This window comes from Pleurodeles waltl, chromosome 9 (genome assembly GCF_031143425.1).
Source record: "Pleurodeles waltl isolate 20211129_DDA chromosome 9, aPleWal1.hap1.20221129, whole genome shotgun sequence".
NCBI classification, from domain to species: domain Eukaryota; kingdom Metazoa; phylum Chordata; class Amphibia; order Caudata; family Salamandridae; genus Pleurodeles; species Pleurodeles waltl.
Window position 1 is genome coordinate 48,494,442 of NC_090448.1, and position 18,212 is coordinate 48,512,653.

Genomic DNA, 18,212 nt, shown 5'->3' on the forward strand with positions numbered 1-18,212 from the left:
TGAATTGCCCCTTGCCATATTTTTTGTGCCAGGAGGCACAGCTGTGTCGAGTGTGTCCCCCCCTGTTTGTTTAGATAATACATTGTTGTCATGTTGTCTGTTTTGACAAGAATGTACTTGTGGGTTATGATGGGTTGGAATGCTTTTAACGCTAGGAAAACTGCTAGCAGTTCGAGGTGATTTATATGCAGCTTTGTTTGATGTACGTCCCATTGTCCTTGGATGCTGTGTTGATTGAGGTGTGCTCCCCACCCTGTCATGGAAGCATCTGTTGTTATCACGTATTGTGGCACTGGGTCTTGGAAAGTCCGCCCTTTGTTTAAATTTATACTGTTCCACCATAGAAGCGAGATGTATGTTTGGCGGTCTATCAACACTAGATCTAGAAGGTGACCCTGTGCTTGTGACCATTGTGATGCTAGGCACTGTTGTAAGGGCCTCATGCGCAGTCTTGCATTCGGGACAATGGCTATGCATGAGGACATCATGCCTAGGAGTTGTAATACCGTCTTTGCCTGTATTTTTTGTGTTGGATACATGGTTTGTATAACTTTTTGGAAATTTTGCACCCTTTGTGGACTTTGAGTGGCTATTTCCCTTGTTGTGTCTATTGTTGCTCCTAGGTATTGCTGTACTTTGCACGGCAGAACGCGTGATTTCGCATAGTTGACGGAGAAATCGAGTTTGTAGAGGGTTTGTATGACCTGATCTGTGTGGTGTGAACACTTTGTCAGTGAGTTGGTCTTGATTAGCCAATCGTCTAGATACGGGAATACGTGTATTTGCTGCCTTCTGATGTGTGCAGCTACTACTGCTAGGCATTTTGTAAAGACTCTTGGTGCGGTTGTTATACCGAACGGCAATACTTTGTATTGGTAATGTATTCCTTTGAATACGAACCTTAGGTATTTCCTGTGCGAGGGATGTACCGGTATGTGGAAATATGCGTCTTTGAGATCTAAGGTTGTCATGTAGTCTTGTTGCTTTAGCAATGGTAACACTTCTTGTAGCGTGACCATGTGAAAGTGTTCTGATTTGATGTAGGTGTTTAGTGTTCTGAGATCTAGGATTGGTCTCAGTGTTTTGTCCTTTTTTGGTATTAGAAAGTACAGTGAGTAAACTCCTGTGTTTATTTGTGTACCTGGTACCAGTTCTATTGCGTTCTTTTGCAGTAATGCTTGAACTTCTATTTCCAGAAGGTCTGAATGCTGTTTTGATATATTCTGTGTTTTCGGTGGTATATTTGGAGGGATTTGGAGAAATTCTATGCAATAACCATGTTGGATAATTGCTAAGACCCAAGTGTCTGTTGATATTTCCTCCCAAAATTGGTAATACTGACTTATTCTTCCCCCCACTGGTGTTGTGTGGAGGGGATGAGTGACCTGTGAGTCACTGTTTGGTTGCAGGTGTTTTTGGGCTTTGAAATTTTCCCCTGTTTCTAGGGAATTGTCCTCCTCTGTACTGGCCCCGAAAGACTCCCCTTTGGTACTGTCCCTGGTAGGTAGATGGTGTTGAGTGTGAGGTACTGGCTTGTGTGGCCTGACCCCGAAACCCCCCTCTGAAGGTTGTTTTGCGGAAGGTGCCGAAAGTGCCTCTGCCCTGCGGGGAATAGAGTGCGCCCATGGCCTTGGCAGTGTCAGTGTCCTTTTTTAGCTTCTCAATTGCCGTGTCCACTTCAGGTCCGAACAATTGTTGCTCATTGAATGGCATATTGAGCACCGCTTGCTGTATCTCCGGTTTAAAGCCAGATGTTCGTAACCACTCGTGCCTTCTTATGGTTACTGCTGTGTTAATTGTTCTTGCAGCTGTGTCAGCTGCATCCATAGAGGAGCGTTTTTGGTTATTGGAGATATTTTGTCCCTCCTCAACCACCTGTTTCGCCCTTTTTTGTAAATCCTTGGGTAGATGCTCGATGAGGTGCTGCATCTCGTCCCAATGGGCTCTATCATATCGCGCTAGGAGCGCTTGAGAGTTAGCGATGCGCCACTGGTTTGCAGCTTGTACTGCGACTCTTTTTCCGGCTGCGTCGAACTTGCGGCTTTCTTTATCCGGAGGTGGTGCATCGCCTGACGTGTGAGAGTTGGCTCTCTTGCGAGCTGCCCCTACTACAACCGAATCTGGTGGGAGTTGTGAGGTGATGAAAGCAGGGTCTGTGGGCGGTGCTTTGTATTTCTTTTCCACCCTTGGTGTTATTGCTCTACTCTTGACAGGCTCTTTGAAGATTTGCTTTGCGTGCCTTAGCATTCCTGGGAGCATAGGCAGGCTCTGGTAGGTGCTATGGGTGGAGGAGAGGGTGTTGAAAAGGAAGTCATCCTCAACAGGTTCCGAGTGTAGCGACACGTTATGGAACTCTGCTGCCCTAGCTACCACCTGTGAATACGCTGTGCTGTCCTCTGGTGGTGAGGGCTTGGTAGGATACGCCTCCGGACTGTTGTCTGGCACTGGGGCGTCGTATAGGTCCCAAGTGTCCTGGTCATCTTGGCTCATGGTGGTGTGAGCCGGTGAGTGTGACGGAGTCTGTGCCGGTGATATGTAAGTTACAGGTGGAGGAGAGGGTGGCGGAGTTACCTTCTTCACCACTTTTGTTTGTGGTGCTTGTTCCTGTATTTGGAACTCAAGTCTCCTGTTTCTCCTAATAGGGGGAAGGGTGCTGATCTTCCCTGTTCCACTCTGTATAAAGATCCGCTTTTGAGTGTGGTCTACTTCAGTGGACTGTAACTCTTCCTCGAATCTATGTTTGCGCAATTGAGAGGACAGTGATTGCTCCTCTGAATATGAGCTGGTTGTTGGCTCGGTTGCCGGTCGTTTCGGCACCGAAACTATGTCCTTACTCGTTTTCGGCTCCGAGGCGACTTTTCCCTTTTTTGGAGTCGAAACTTCTCGGCGTCGATCCTCCTCGGTGCCGCTGTCTCTGCGTCGAGCAGCTTCGGCTCCGATGTCTCGGCGTCGATCTTTGTCGGCAGCACTTTCTCGGTCCCGAGATTGCTGCGTGCCTGTGTCTCGACCCGAGTCGGACAATCTCGGCACTAGTTCGGCCTTTTTCGGTGCCGATGGGCGGTCACCGACTTTATGGGTTGAGCCATGGCCTGTTGGCAGTGGCGTCCCCTGGGCCTTGACTGTTTTCTTGTGTGCTGGCTTCGACGTCTTACTCACTGTTTCGTGGACGTCGAATTCCTCCGAGTCCGATTCATGGATAGAGAAGGCTTCCTCTTCTTCTCCTTGTTCCTCGAACTCTCGGTGTCCTGTCGGCGTGGACGCCATCTGTAATCTTCTGGCTCGCCGGTCACGGAGCGTTTTTCGGGATCGAAACGCGCGACAGGCCTCACAAGTTTCTTCCTTGTGTTCGGGCGACAGGCACAGGTTACAGACCAAATGTTGGTCTGTATATGGGTATTTGTTGTGGCATTTAGGGCAGAATCGGAACGGGGTCTGTTCCATGAGCCTCGATGTTACACGCGGTCGGGCCGACCAGGCCCCGACGGGGGATCGAAATTACCCCGAAGGGCTACCGGAGCTCTTCACGATTCGATTCGGTGTCGATTCTATCTAATCCGATCCCGAACGCAACAATACCGACGTAATTTTCAGAATTTCTAACTATCTTTCCGTTCCGAACCCGGACCGAAAAGGAACACGTCCGAACCCGATGGCGGAAAGAAAACAATCGAAGATGGAGTCGACGCCCATGCGCAATGGAAGCAAAGGAGGAGGAGTCCCTCGGTCTCGTGACTCGAAAGACTTCTTCGAAGAAAAACAACTTGTAACACTCCGACCCAACACCAGATGGCGGGCTATGCACAACATGTGTATCTGCAGCTACACATGCCATCGAACGAACGTTTTCCCCGTTTTATTCCTGTGTGGAAGTTGCTCTTTATTCAAGGCTGAGCGCACTTTCAGTAGGCCTGTTGGGGCGCACTCTCCCATGGAATACGTTTAGGATGGCTATGGGCATGGTTAAGACACAAAAACCATTGCAGCACACATTAGTCAACAGGGTCTATATGTGCCCTCGCATACAGCATTCTTTCCCTACCATGAATATCCATTTGATGGTAGTAAAACAATTTATCGCTCAGAGTGTATAGATTAGAAAAAGGCCACATTAGCACATGCGTGGACCAGGGAGCTCCCGCATACCACATCAGTAAATGGACAAAAAATAATGAGTGGGCAACTGAGATGGATGCATATGCTCTGATAAAGGCTAGAGTGACGTTTGCACTCACTAGAGAAACTAAGCATGGGAACCGCTCCCTTAGAAAACGTCCGAAAATACAATGTGTTGCACAAGAAAGGAAAATAAAGGGACGGGGGCTCTCATCAGTTTCTCATTCCCTCCCACAACTGTGGGACAGACCCAGATAGGGTCACTGCACTTTGTATTGAGGTTTTTGTACCACTGGTTCGTTTCTTGAGACCAGGGGCATAAAAAAAACCTCTGATATCCCCAATTTAGAGACATAAGCCACAATAGAGATATTGCACGCCTGTGTAGATCTATATGAGGAAATGTTTCTCCATGGCCTCATTACAGTGACATGGTCACGTATACGTCGAATTCAAGGGAGTGCCTCTATCCTTACTACTAGGCTGAGGGTAATTCTATGCTCATGAGAAATTATATGGTGGCAACTGGATGAGACTCCGAGTTGTTTTAAAAGGGTCTGGGCACCGCCAAAGGTATATATGAGTAGCACCCTATTCTTCTAAATGGATTCTTTTTATCGCACTTCTGGCAATCTGGCACTCCATGTATTTATTTTACGGTTAACATGTACATCTTGGTACTTTGTTTCAACTTTTCAGTGTTTGACTGTAAAGGACCTCATCCCCATCCTTGAGCAGGAAGCCTGTATCCCCTGAAGTGTACGGTAAGGGATTTTTTAACTAGACTTTAATTAGGAAGTGTCTATCATATATCAGAGCTTTGAGTATTATTGTCATTAGCATAATATTGCACACTGTGCATGCTCACTGTCCTTGCATGTGTTGTCACTCATCACACGTGTTTGCAGTAGCGTGCTGTTTTGTGTCACTTGTATGCCCACATCACACGTACTGATTTAGGGAAGGCAGTAATGAAGTGTTTCCTTTTGTTTTAATAGGTTATTTGAGTTGTTCCTCTCAGGTAGGCCCCACCTGAGGACATTAATTACTTACCTTTTTTTAATATCACAATAGTTGGCATAGCAGAGACTGAGGGATCCTTGGCCCTGAGGAATGCCCTAGACCCGTTTGGGTTATCTAATGAGGGAAGAAACATCTTGGCCTAATTATTGAGATGGTGTGAGTCATACTGCTCAGCAACCATCCCATTCAGTTTTTAATCCTACCTGCGGTCGCCATGTAATAGAGGTGTCTAATTGGGGAACTGTAAGGTATTTTTAACATAATGATCTGGATCCTGCCTTTATCCAGTAGTTTGTTATCCAAGAACTCCCTCTTGCTCCGAGTCTCACAGGAGGTCGAGTCCACCCTGGTGGCAATGTCCTGCCAGGGTGGGGAGATGTTGCTGATGATGAAGCATGACACTATTATGTGTGTGAGGCTTCCTCTTCCCTAAGAATGATATTCCCTTCCCTTGCACCTCCACAGGAATTCTGCTAGTATTCAAACTGGAGGTAGATCGGGTTATGTTGAGGTAGGAATACTGTGATGTATTTTCTATCTGCAGCTGCCACAGTGTTTTGTGATAGCTATGCGACTTAGGAGGACGTGCGGCAGCTTGACCTCCTCCTCTCCCTTGCATGTTAAGAGAACAAAGGAAAGGCACTGGGATTCTGCTTTGAGGACGATGTTTGAACAACCAGACTCTCCAATAACAGATGAGAGGACAAAAAGTGCTTGTTATCAGGAGTGTTTCTTTGGAGTGTGGCCGGGAAGACTTCTGCACTCAAAAAACGCTTTCTCCAATGCAGCCGAGATAGGGACAAGGAGGGCCTCATTAAACAGAAGCTTTTGCTCTGCCATTGTTGCAGCAAGTTGTAGATTTCCTCAGGATGTTAGATTTTACTTCCACAGAATGCAAAGTCAATTCGAAGACATCTGTTGCCTTCTAGATTGCTGCTGTAAAAGAGGAAAACTCCTCTGAAGCAGGGCCAGAGGGATAGGATATGTCATCTTCTTGTGAAGTACTGAGGCCACTGGCATTTTAGAAGTCCAAATAGAGGCCAGCATTAGCATTAAAGGGTGGCAAAAGACGATCAGCCTCATAACCATCATATGGCCATACTCTTTATCCTCCGTTGCTAAGAAATCTGAATCTATACCAAAAATCTCCAGCAAGCGGGTGAACCATTGGGCCCTGGGGAGGTCTTCACAATAGATATCAGATTTGAAATTAGCCTTGACCTCCTTTACCACATGGTTGATATATTGCCTATGGACTGACTCCATTGCAGCCACTAGAGTCAACTCTGTGGGCGACATCACCTTCGAAATCAGCACAGAAGATGAGCAAATGGAGGAAGGCGCCCTAGTTGGTTTTTACTTCAATATGTGTGTAGGGGCTGAAGCCTGTGGAGGTACGGCGTGTGAACAGCAGCAGTTGCCAAGCATGCAGGACTGGAATCTCATCTCTTTGTGTTGTATCCCACAGGGTTACGAAGCTGCTGGGAGGCCGCTACCTGTACTGAGTTGGACAAAAGGCTGGGAAGCCTCAGTCCTATTTAGGTAGGCTCTTGTGGGGGTAGAATGTCACTGGACTGCTGGTTGGTCGATGTCGAGGAAGAGTCTGCCGTTGGGGAATGATGGTGAGGCTCCAAATGGTCCCAGAAACAATTTCACTTACTTGAGGAAGAAGACAACTTCTCCTTCTTATTGTGCTTTTTTATTTTTTTGTTGGAAGATCTCCTAGGAGAATGTTCACTCTAAGATGACTTACCTTTGGGAGAGGGAGTCCACTTAGTAGTCTGTCTGCGGGGCCTTAGTCAAAAAACACATGGCCTCCCACTTCCTGACGACCTTCAGGTGTATGGAAGCACAAGAGTTGGAGGCCTCAGTGTCATGTCCTGACCCCAGACCCCACATTCAGTTGAGGCTGTGGCCTGAAATAGACATGTTTACATGGCACCTTCTGCAAGACTTAAACCCAGGGGCTTTTGAGGATACATTTGATCTAGTCACTCTCAAAAGTAAGAGTTGTCACTGAGACACCAAGAGAGAGTTATGTACCACAGTGATGAGGCACAGAAAAACAGGAACTGATGTCAGCGCACAGGTTAGTGCCTAATAGACTCTAGTGATGTGAAATACAGAGGTAAGGTCCCAACTTGAGTCGACTGGTGCCAGATAGCAGCGCTGGAGAGGCATTGTTGGGGAAATGTTCGCCTGACCAGTCTGAAGCTTGGAAGGAGTACAAGGTGTGGAGTCTCCAGGAAAAATATCCCACAGAAATAAAAATACCTCTGAGAGAGGGGAAGAAACAGTGCAGGTAAAATACGCAGGGAACCTCCTCTAAAAACTTTTTTTTCTGCTAGCTTCAGTACTTGGGTTTGAAGGAGACTGCAGAGCAAAAGAAAAGTTTGAATTGAAGAGTGTACCTGTTTTTCACTGTAAATGTTTACTTGAAGAGGCTGTTGCATGGGGTTTACATTACTTTTTGTATAGAGAAAACAATGGGCTAGTTTTATTTTTCCCAAACAGTAATCTTAACCACCACAAACGTTCCTTAAAAACATTTGATTTCATTTACATTTCTCTCCATTTGTCACCATGTTGAATCTCAATAGTCACCATGATGAATCTCAATAGTCACCATGTTGGATCTCAATAGTCACCATGTTGAATCTCAATAGTCACCATGTTGAATCTCAATAGTCACCATGTTGAATCTCAATAGTCACCATGTTGAATCTCAATAGTCACCATGTTGAATCTCAATAGTCACCATGTTGAATCTCTATAGTCACCATGATGAATCAACTGAGTCAAGGCCAGGCTGTGTAGAACAGACTCCAGATGACCCGGAATCACCTGCCTTAATACCTGTGCAAGGTCATCACCCAAATGATTCAATGCGTTTTCTATCAATTAACTTAAGGACTACAGATTCAGATACAGAATGTAAGACCAAACAACCAAACTCAAAAACGTTTGTCACCTTAGCATTCCCTATTTTAGGCTATCTGTCTGGAAAGTAGGGATAGAGTTCCATCTCCCTCTTTCATTGGCTATATGAACTGATAAAACAAGAAGCACAGATGCTGGCTTTTCATCACATCTACCCACAGCAGAATTCCTAAAAGCCATGCCACCACAAAAGGAATAACGGAGTTTTATCACTTGGTTCTCCAAGTAAAATAGCAGTGACTTTTCATGCACGCCAACCTCCACACCTTTCATGCACGTCAACTTCCACACCTTTCATGCACGTCAACTTCCACAGTTGTCAGTGACTTCAAACCCAAGGCGCCCTATACGAATTATATTCATCAGATGTAACAGTAGGAACAAGTACATTCACCCTGCTGCCTAATGCAGTGCTACTTTCATGAAAATCTGGCACTGCCTCACCAAGATTAGTATAGAAGCACACTGAGTCAGCAAAGTTGTTTCCCAAACCATCAATGTCACAGATCGAGAAGACTCCTCCATCCCCTCTCAACAATCACTTAAGGGACCAGATTTTGGTTTGGCCATCAAAGACCAGGCCATGGACACTGGCAATAGTATCAAGGTAACAACTAAGCAGCACAATGAAACCATCAATCCCCTAGGCCATCTCCCAGATGTTGCAACCATTGGTTGGCAGGCTGTTTCTTGCTGGTTTCGGAGTGGCAGGTACAGTTTCCACATCAAGTGCAAGTCTATGAAGCATCTGAGAGCTATTAGACACCTAGTGCACCACTTGCCTGGATTCACATAAGTACCACCTCCTGGATAAGTGCTGTTACTAGCCACAATGAGGGTAACAGGGGCCAAAGACTCTAAATGTTGTTCATGGCAGTAAGAATCCAGCCTTGAATGACTCAATGAGCCAAGGAAGGTCCACTGATAAAAAAAAAACAGATGCACCCGTCTGGAGAGAACGGGCCCTAAGCCGACACCGGAGCCATTTCTTAAATGACTCTATAATCCGATCATTCTCATGATCCAGACAGGGAATGCTTTACACACTTTTGTTTTCCAGAGGAACATCTATGCTTGGAAATCCAGACCTAAATGTTGCTGCAGAAATCCAATGTAATTTCCAGTCCAATGGATGTAGAGTTAGCATGAACCAAACCACAGAATCCCCTCAACTATCTAAATGTAAACATTCCATAGAACACCAGGCCTTTGAGTTTATTCCGAAGAAAACCACAGTTTGAGATATGACACTAATCAGCCAAACACTGTATAGTGAAACCCTGGGTGACATCACTTTAGCATATTTACCTTCAGCCCATGAACTTAGAATACATTTTGCACATAGCGAGAGAAGGAAGACCAGCAAGAAACCATTAAATATAGCCAAATAAACCATCAGAAAATGAGTACACAGTTGTGACCACATTCCAGAGTCCTGACACCAGACATGGTTAAGGGAAGTGAAGGGATCAGGTGGAGTACACCCTTTATGTACTTGGTGTCTTCACATTCATTTGTGGTCAAACTATCAAAGTTTGACACTCATAACATAAATAGGGACACCCAGCACAAACAAGATTGTGTATGGTTTCCAGGTGCTAGCCAGTGGCTGGGACATTTTCTGAAAGATAAAGTATCTGCAGAGGAAACAGCATCCAGGAGAAATACAATTCAAAAAATGAACCTGTAGCTGTGTTTGGGCATTAGGTTGACTGGATATCTCAAAAGTACATGTGTACATAATTATCCCAAACCTTTATCAGAAAATGTAACTTGGGGCTCAAACACACCAAAAAGTATCAAAGTGCAGTCAAAGGGATTCACCACTAGACCTCTTATTCTAAAGACTTTGAGAAGGATTATTTTTTCCCCATTATTTTATACCCTTCAGATTTTGTGTCATTTGGCCTTTCTCTTTCCTGTAGGTACTAAGGAACATTTGGTCTCTTAAGAATTTGTGGTGAAACAGTCCAGTGTACTGAAAAGGGCCAGTAGATAAAATGAAGTTCATCGTACCTCTGTGTCATCGCTGTAAATATAGTAGAGGACCCGGATGAAGATTTCTTCTGAGATGTTGTGTAGGGTCACCACAGGAACACTGGGCTTTGCCTGCAACTCACCACTTTCACAGAAATGGTCCTGTAGGAGTGCCTTGAAATAATCACTTCGGCCACAGAAAAAGGACTGTACAGTAATGAAAGGGGAACAATTAGAAATGATTTTGCCTTTTCTTAAAAGCAGAAATTATGCCCCCACCCATCAATTATTTTTTATGAAGATAATACAAATATCATCCAAACACTAGGAGTGAACAAGGCATACAGGATGAAAACAATATGTACCCAAAACATAGATCAATCACCATCCTCAAAGAACTTAACACAGAACAGTGCAAGCCACAAAACAGCTTAGTTACCTACTATAACACTGTTTCTGGTAGTACTCTAGATAACACCAGATTCCTTACTTTTATAATATTTCCATGAACCAGACAGGATTCAAAACTTTTTTGCAATGCTGCTAAGCGCAGTGCAGCTATGCACAGGCACTGAATCACCCTAAAATGACAGACTTAAAAGTTCCACCCTTGCACACGGACATCAGTTTCTTGCTTGACCATTTCCGCGTCCTCAGATGTGGAGAGTGACAATCCTCTGTAGCAGTGTACGGATCCCTAACTTGGGATCGCTTTAGATGTTAAAAAGAGCGCAATCCACCGAGCAGAGAGATGGGAGTGTGTTGAGAAATCTGGGGTTAGAGAGAGTATCCAACAGAACAAGCATTAGTGAAGGTAAGTGACTCGTTCTTATGATGGATACTCCTGTTATGAATATTATGTGTTTTCTACTCTGACCATTCCCCTGCTTGAGTTACATATGTCAATCAATTATAAGTGAACATGTGTGATTAACAGAAAGCGCATTTAGCTCATAATATGTCCTGAGATGTGATAATGAAGTATTGCTTGAATATATTTGCAGCATTTAATCTAAGTACTGCCTGTTGTCTTGAAGTATTTGTTATTGATTTCTGTTGAACATCTAGAAGGTTGATACACATGCGTCTCGTTTATTGTTGTTGTTTAAAAGAACAAAGTCTCACAGAGTGAAAATAAGTGAAAGGGCATCACTGGACTCTCTGCTAATTGTTATTCTGAAAGTTCCCATAACAGTGAAATAATGTTAGAAGAGCAGAGCACGACGATAGATGGGTTAGAAAGAAGACCCTCACTCCAGACGAAAACGAGACAGCCCAAGAGGAATCATTTCACCGATTATTTACTGGGGAGGCACTAAGTCTTTACCTCTTTGCTCTTTGAACTTATCAGTACATCTGGTCCCACATGACAAAAACAACAGGCTTTGCTATTACAATGAACACAAGTCTAAGGGCCATATGTACGAAAGCTTTTTCCCATAGACACAGAATGGGTAAAATCCTTTGGTACATCTGGCCCTAAGTGTTCAAAATAGTATGAAGGTGTGAACAATCTGTGAAACTTCAAATAGGTTTTTATTTTCTGCTGTGCTGGTATTAGCTTGGTGCTTAAAAGTAGCAGAATGGGGTAGAATTGCTATGAACTTATAACAGCAATCAGAGGACACTGGCACTGCGACGTGGTTCGAATGTTTCAGCGCACTGAGTCGAAATATCAGCATCCATAGTCCAAATGGGGACAAAATGTCTGTGGGGAAGGGGGGCTGCAAACCCCCCAGTTTTCTTAGAGGGAGCATAAGGTTATTGCATGACTTGCAGTTAAAACTGGAAACCAAGCTCTGAAGGCATCTGAGTTGATTTGAGTCCAACATCTATCTCTGACAATTCCAAGATGACTTGAATCATGTTGCTTTCTGGGAGACCTCTTCCCTGACACACCGTCTGTGACAAAGTTTGGAGACACCATAAAACCAACATAGTTGTGCTTAGAGCTCGAGATCAGCGCTGAAGGGTGCAGAAACGAAGGAACGGACAGTGTGCAAGAGTGGCGCTTACATGCGGTATGAAGTTACCTGCTAAGCAATATGGTGCCAGGAACCGCCACGAGGGAAGCATCGCTGAAAAATCCCCAGATACGCTTGGGATTATTCTTAAGCTGAGGAATCTTTGGTTAGACGTATCCATCAGAATTACACATTTTGTAAATTAATGGGATTGCACTTTTGCATGTCAAACAAATATACTAAAGTGTATTTATTGTAGTAAGTAATTTGCTCTTGATCCAAGATGCATAGTCGAGTGCATCCTTGTGTAAAAAAAATAATAATAATCTTTCTTCTTTCTTCCACAATTTACATAAATGAATCAGCCAACACATTTTGTCCCATACAATTTGGAACTTCTTCAGGGGATGTGTGTTTCTGAAGAAGATATATGCAGTACAGTCAATAAATCTTCATTCAAATTAAGTGTTATCTGTATTATTGCACAAATCAGCCGATCTTGATGTTCGCTTTAGAGTTGTAAATCAGTACTGGTAAAAAGTTTCAAAGTAAATTCTGAACTGGGCTCTGGTAAGGCTCCTTCGGCTCCCGAACAGGTGTACAAGGTGTTCAGCAAACTGACGTGTTTCACAGATTGAGTTATCCAGGGGTATCTGCCTTTCTGCACTAATGCCAGACCACAGGGAAAACTGCTAGTGGCAGAAGAGCATGCCCATAGCAACCGATCATGCTGCTGGACATTCTGAAGTAGGGAAGGTGCATTGTTTTATGCAAATGAAGGCTTCTTGTATGGTAAATAATATTTCAAGAAAAGTGTAGAGCGCATATAAAAGCACAAGAAATCTACATTTGTGAATACAAAATAAGAAAACACACACCTAAAACTTACAACAAATTGCCTCTGTAATGAAGCAGAAGTGTAGATATAACTTTTGGTTTCTTTACATACCTTTTAGCATGATGTGTACTTTCAAGAGGTGAGGAATGTATTGGTCTAACAATATCCTGCTGATGGTCTTTGATCTCATCCAGACTTGTTTTCCTTAGCTGTTTAGGTCTGAGCTGTAAACGATCATGTTGTGTGTGTGCATTTGCATGGCGCATGGTAGGTATAAACTTTGTAAATGTAATGAGAAAGTTAGCATACACATTCAGGCAGGACAAAAAAAAAATGCAAGCGAGCCTCTTTTTTTTAGAGCCCAAAATATATAATGTCTATGTATTTACAAGTAAGGCTCGGCTTCCTTTAAAAATTAGCTTTTTGGTTTGCTTTCAACTTTGTGCCATTTGTAAATTCTTATTAAACTTTCCAAGGAGATTGCATAAGTGACGAAGGACCTATTTTATTATTTGGCATGCTGCTTATTCTCTGTCAGATGGAGATGCCGCCAGCCAAAGTTAGAAATGTCTGCTGGCCCAGGGGACACTTCTAGCATTTTCAGGAACCGCTATCATGGCGGTTCCTGTCTAGACATTGTAAGTTTGCTGTACAGTAAACTTAAAAACAAAGTTTTTTTTTTATTTAAAAAAAAAACAGAAAATCCCAAAGCCTGATTTTCTTTTCCAAAAGAAAGAAAACAAAGCTCCTCTCACCATGTGAGTTTACTGCCACTGCGAGACAGCAATTGGGCACATTTCAATGCTCCTTAGAGCCAGGATTTTCTAGGCGGTGACGGGCATTGAAAAACGACTATGTCTGCCCATCTACATTTGGTGGGCAGACATGTAGCCAAGCCGTCGATGGCCCTTACTCCACCTGGGCGTCAGAGGGGTTTGACCACAGCAGAGAGAGAGTAGTCTCGATTGTCATCAAACCGTGATACATCCGCTTCTAAATCAGATGGGCGGAACGTAGTGTTGTGGGGAGGGAACTCCGTTGCAATTAAGTTGTCGCTCTGCCAAAATATAATAAAATTTGGGCCCCAAGTTTCAGCATGAGTGATTAAGGGAACGGGTCAAAATATTGTGTTTTGTATTTTAACCCCCCTAGAAATTTGGTCTCAATTGCAAAGTCCATAGATTGCGCTCCTGCCATGTAAGTCGTAGCCCAAGTGAAATACTCATGACCGTACAACAATTATATTATATAAATAAATGACAGGACATAAAAACATCATTAAACAACACACATCCAAACAAAGAAATTATACTAAATGTTATCTGACACATCATGGGTGAGATTCATGAAGACTGAATTGGGGGTGTGTGTTATGTTTACATAGTAGGTACAGGTTTAAGTTATGGTTTGCTCAACTAAAAACACTGTCCAATTTGGAGGCTTTTAGTTTTGTTTAGATAGCTCAACTTCATTTTAGCTTGTCTTTTTTAAAAGAATGTGCAATGTGTACCACCTGATGCACTGGTTTACTCTGAAAACGAGGAGTCGTGCTGCTGAAAATATACAAAACGTAAAAATGGGGCCAAAAACACAACGAGTCACTGTGAGAAGCAGCTAACTGCCCCATTATTTAATCATACAGTGGGCCAGCCCTTATAAATGCCTTCACAAACATCAGGAATGAGTACACCAGTGAGCAGTGAAATATCAGAGCAATGTTTGTAGTGAGTGAAGGCAATAGGATTTTGTGAGACAGGGCCCCACTACACAGTGACAATTAATTTTACACACTAACGATTCTTAAATATTATGTCTGTCTTATCCGCTGCCCTAGTTCTCTGTGAGTTCCCCCAAAAACAATAAGCAAGACTCTTTAAGCGAACAGAGGAGTATGTCAGGCAGCAGATCCTGAATTTTATTCCTTCAATGGGTGGTCAGTAAATGTCTTTTAGTAATGGTGAGCCATATTCTTTGTGGATGAATTACAATTTTCAAGAAGGAACGGGAGGAGTGTAGAATCCCAGCTGAAGTTCTGAGGACATTGGTGATAAGTAATTGTTTAATCTGGTAAAATGACAATTTGCAGCTTTTGAATGAGTCACATGACAGAGTGGAGTCAAAAGTAAAACCTATTTATTATACTGATGGCGAAACAGACTGAAATCAACATTCACTTTTAGTTTATAGATGAGTAAGTAGTCAAATATGTTTGCGTGACTGGCTTGACCGGTTGAGTCTGTTGACTTAGTATAAACAAAGTTGTTGCTATCCAAGTTTGAAAAATTGTCCAGCAAGAGCAATGGATGTGTATATTTTTTTCTGGGTGAAGCATTTAAATAATCTTTTGTTTCCGTTTTATGATTGTTACAGTAGAAATCAACATTATTTATTACAAATGATGGGTCCTGTACCTTATGGCAAAGGAAATGGTAATCCGCCACATTGAAGCAGACATCTGGGAAACTGACAAAGTTGTCAATGCTGTCAAATGGGAGCTCTCCAAAGCCAACCTACATGAACAGAGAAGGAAATAAGAAAGAGACAACTAGTATGACATACAAATAAGAATGCAATGTTATAGGTAGCACAGAAATACATTTTTAACTTCATAGCAAACCTTGTTTGACGAATGTTCTACCTTTTGTAGATCAACATAAATAAGTGGCAATGTTCGCTGTGTCCTATTTTGAAGAGGAGCGCCTCTGTCTATTGGAAAAGTTTTAACAATTTAAATTTTTATAAGTACTAGGAATATTAGCATGTGGAAATCCTAATTACATTTTAAAAGTTTGAAACAGAAACAAATTAACAAAATAAAAAATTCCTAAAAGAGACAGAGTGATGCTTGTCGCAATCTCTGATGAGGGTTTTTAGGTTGCTAAACACTTCTAGCCTGTTCTTAAGTCCTACTTACTATATCTTGGTTTGTATGTAGTTCATAGATATTAAAATGTTGGATCTACAAATACTGAGGTTCCTGTGTAGATGGTTTTCATCGTGGTTAACCTTCCCATACCAAGCATATAAGGACCACCCATTTTAATGTAACAGAAAGAAGAAAACGTCAATTTTAGAAGGTAATAAAGTTTATGTGGTTTGCCCCAACCCCCAACTACATAATGCAGCACAAAAAAACAGAGTCAGATGTACATGCTGTGTGCAAAGTGTACAATATTAGAAAGGCCATGCTATACGAACGCCATTTAGTTTAGGGTCCAGGTCACACTTCAAGCCATCCACTTCCAATGTCAAACCAACATATGGACAGACTTAGCTACCCTGAGTCTTATCCCAGCCATGCACACTCAAACACCTGTCACATTCAGTCAATCGCATGGTAAAAACTGGCGGGCCTTCTCCCTTTCCAAAGGAAATCAGTAAGCCTTGAGTGACTGACTGAGTGGTTAGGACTGGACATGCAGTTGTAAACATACAGGTAGCAAGCTTGCAACTCAGCTAAGCGATCAATGTATTAGATTGGCACCCCGGCCAATGTGGTCAGTGATTCTAGTTTGCACTGATAGTTCCCACTTCTACCCATCTCCCTGCATGGCCCATCTGTCCTTACTGATGCTTCTCCATAGCTGCCTGAGCTCTGCAGAACGACCTAAGCTTGGTATTGTCTCTGACATGTTCCTACCAAAACGTGCAGCAAAATGCAAGTCAGTCAAATGGGTTTTAACCCTTTGCAGGTCAGTGAGACTGCTGTACTTGCATTATTTTTGGTGAACATGGTGCCCAAACCTAGTATCATGTTTAGGAACAAATCATGTTGTCTTTCATTTAGACATGATCATCCGTGGGTGAGTATGATTTGACTCGATTTCATCTCTTTGGTGTGAGGAACTGGTCCTCAAGTTTGGGTCAGCCTTGGTACAAAACTGCTGTGAAGGTTTGGAGTTTAACAACCCTGTGTACAAAAGGGACATTGGCCTTCTTAGGTTACCAAGGCCCACAGTTTTAATAGTATAACAAGAATTCGAAGGTGTCAGACGGTTAAAAATAAAAAAATTAACTTGTTGCGATGCGTTGCTCGAGTTAGAGCTATTAGTGTTGTAAATTCCTAACTGGAATTTTCTTGCCACATAAATTGAGAATGAAAAGTAAAATAGTTGACATAATCGAGGCAATTCAAAGCACCACAGCCGACATAAGCATGAGCGCGAAAGAGAGACACAAAAGGAAAAAGAAAAAGAAGTTTGCTCGCAGTCAAAGGTATCGCAAATGTGCAATTATCCATGTAACAGGATCTGTGTCAACAAAACCGCCCCATGGAGGGACAAACGTAAAGCGTTTACCAATGATGATAAAGGATTTTTGAAAGGCAAGCCCATGAACAAGTGGTAGTGATGGGCGTGGTTAAAAGCCCACAGATACATTACAACAGGCCAAAGCACTTGGTTGCTCGACCTAAAACAAATTACATTTGGCGTGGCAAGAAGTTCAACAAAGACGACAGGGAAAATAAAAATACAAAAAAAAAGTGCCTCAATCACAGCCAGCAGAAGGACAGCAATCAAGCTGAAGCAATCAGTACTTGGTCCATGCTCCAGTTGAAAGAAGAGAAGTGAAACCAGCTCTATCTGGCCAATTAAAAATCAGCAAATAAGACAGACAATGAAGCCAACAAATGTTAAGCAACTTGCAGGCTGCAAACCCCTTGCTGTGTACAATATCTCTCACAAGAGAGAGGGCATACAACATATGCTGTCGCAGACTCAACCTTAAAAGGACTAGCCCCAAAGGCATGCTTTTGCCTTAATTGTTCCTACAGGCAACTTTCACAAGTCTTGCTAAACTGAAGAGTTCACCCACTGTCTGCGGTGCACATTTTCTGAACAAGTGATCAGGCTTTTGTCTCAATGCTGTATAAAGGAACTTTGCAGGAGACTGCACACAGGCCAAGCCTGCAGCCACACAAATATAAAGAAACTAACAAATGGAAAGTGCAGTGTGGGACACCTATCCGGTCCACTTAGTATGCTACTCATGTTAACCATTGCTTTGTTTTAATTTTTTCCCTGAATGTTCCTCAGAGTTTGCAATACTGACCACACCTACTGGAAAGGTTGATTTGCCTACTTAGCAATAAGAGAAGCTGAATTTAAATGAAATCTAAATCTAATGCTTAACGCTGAGATTGCTATCTAGCACTTGAAAAGGCCATGAGTGCAGTTTTTAAACCATGAAGGTACCCTGAACTGTCATTCACTCAAAAATGCAACTAAATGTGGAAAAACGTCTTTCAGACAAGCCCATCCCGAATTAGCCCATACAATTGCTGTGGGGTGAAGGGATTGAGCTCCACAAGCATAAGCACCAACAGAACCACAACTGTTGAGAGTATTCACAGCCGT

At 43.0% G+C, this 18,212-nt stretch overlaps 1 protein-coding gene across 1 annotated transcript in view; it reads right to left on the reverse strand.

Annotated features, from left to right (window-relative positions):
* The window catches only part of ABTB1 (ankyrin repeat and BTB domain containing 1), a 191,987-nt gene that overhangs the window by 68,506 nt on the left and 105,269 nt on the right, over positions 1–18,212 (reverse strand). Inside the window, exons 9-10 of the mRNA XM_069206257.1 lie at positions 15,267–15,365; positions 10,093–10,260 (exon numbers count right to left, since the gene is read on the reverse strand). Of these exons, the coding sequence (XP_069062358.1) occupies positions 10,093–10,260; positions 15,267–15,365 (267 nt within the window). The remainder of the gene's footprint in view (positions 1–10,092; positions 10,261–15,266; positions 15,366–18,212) is intronic.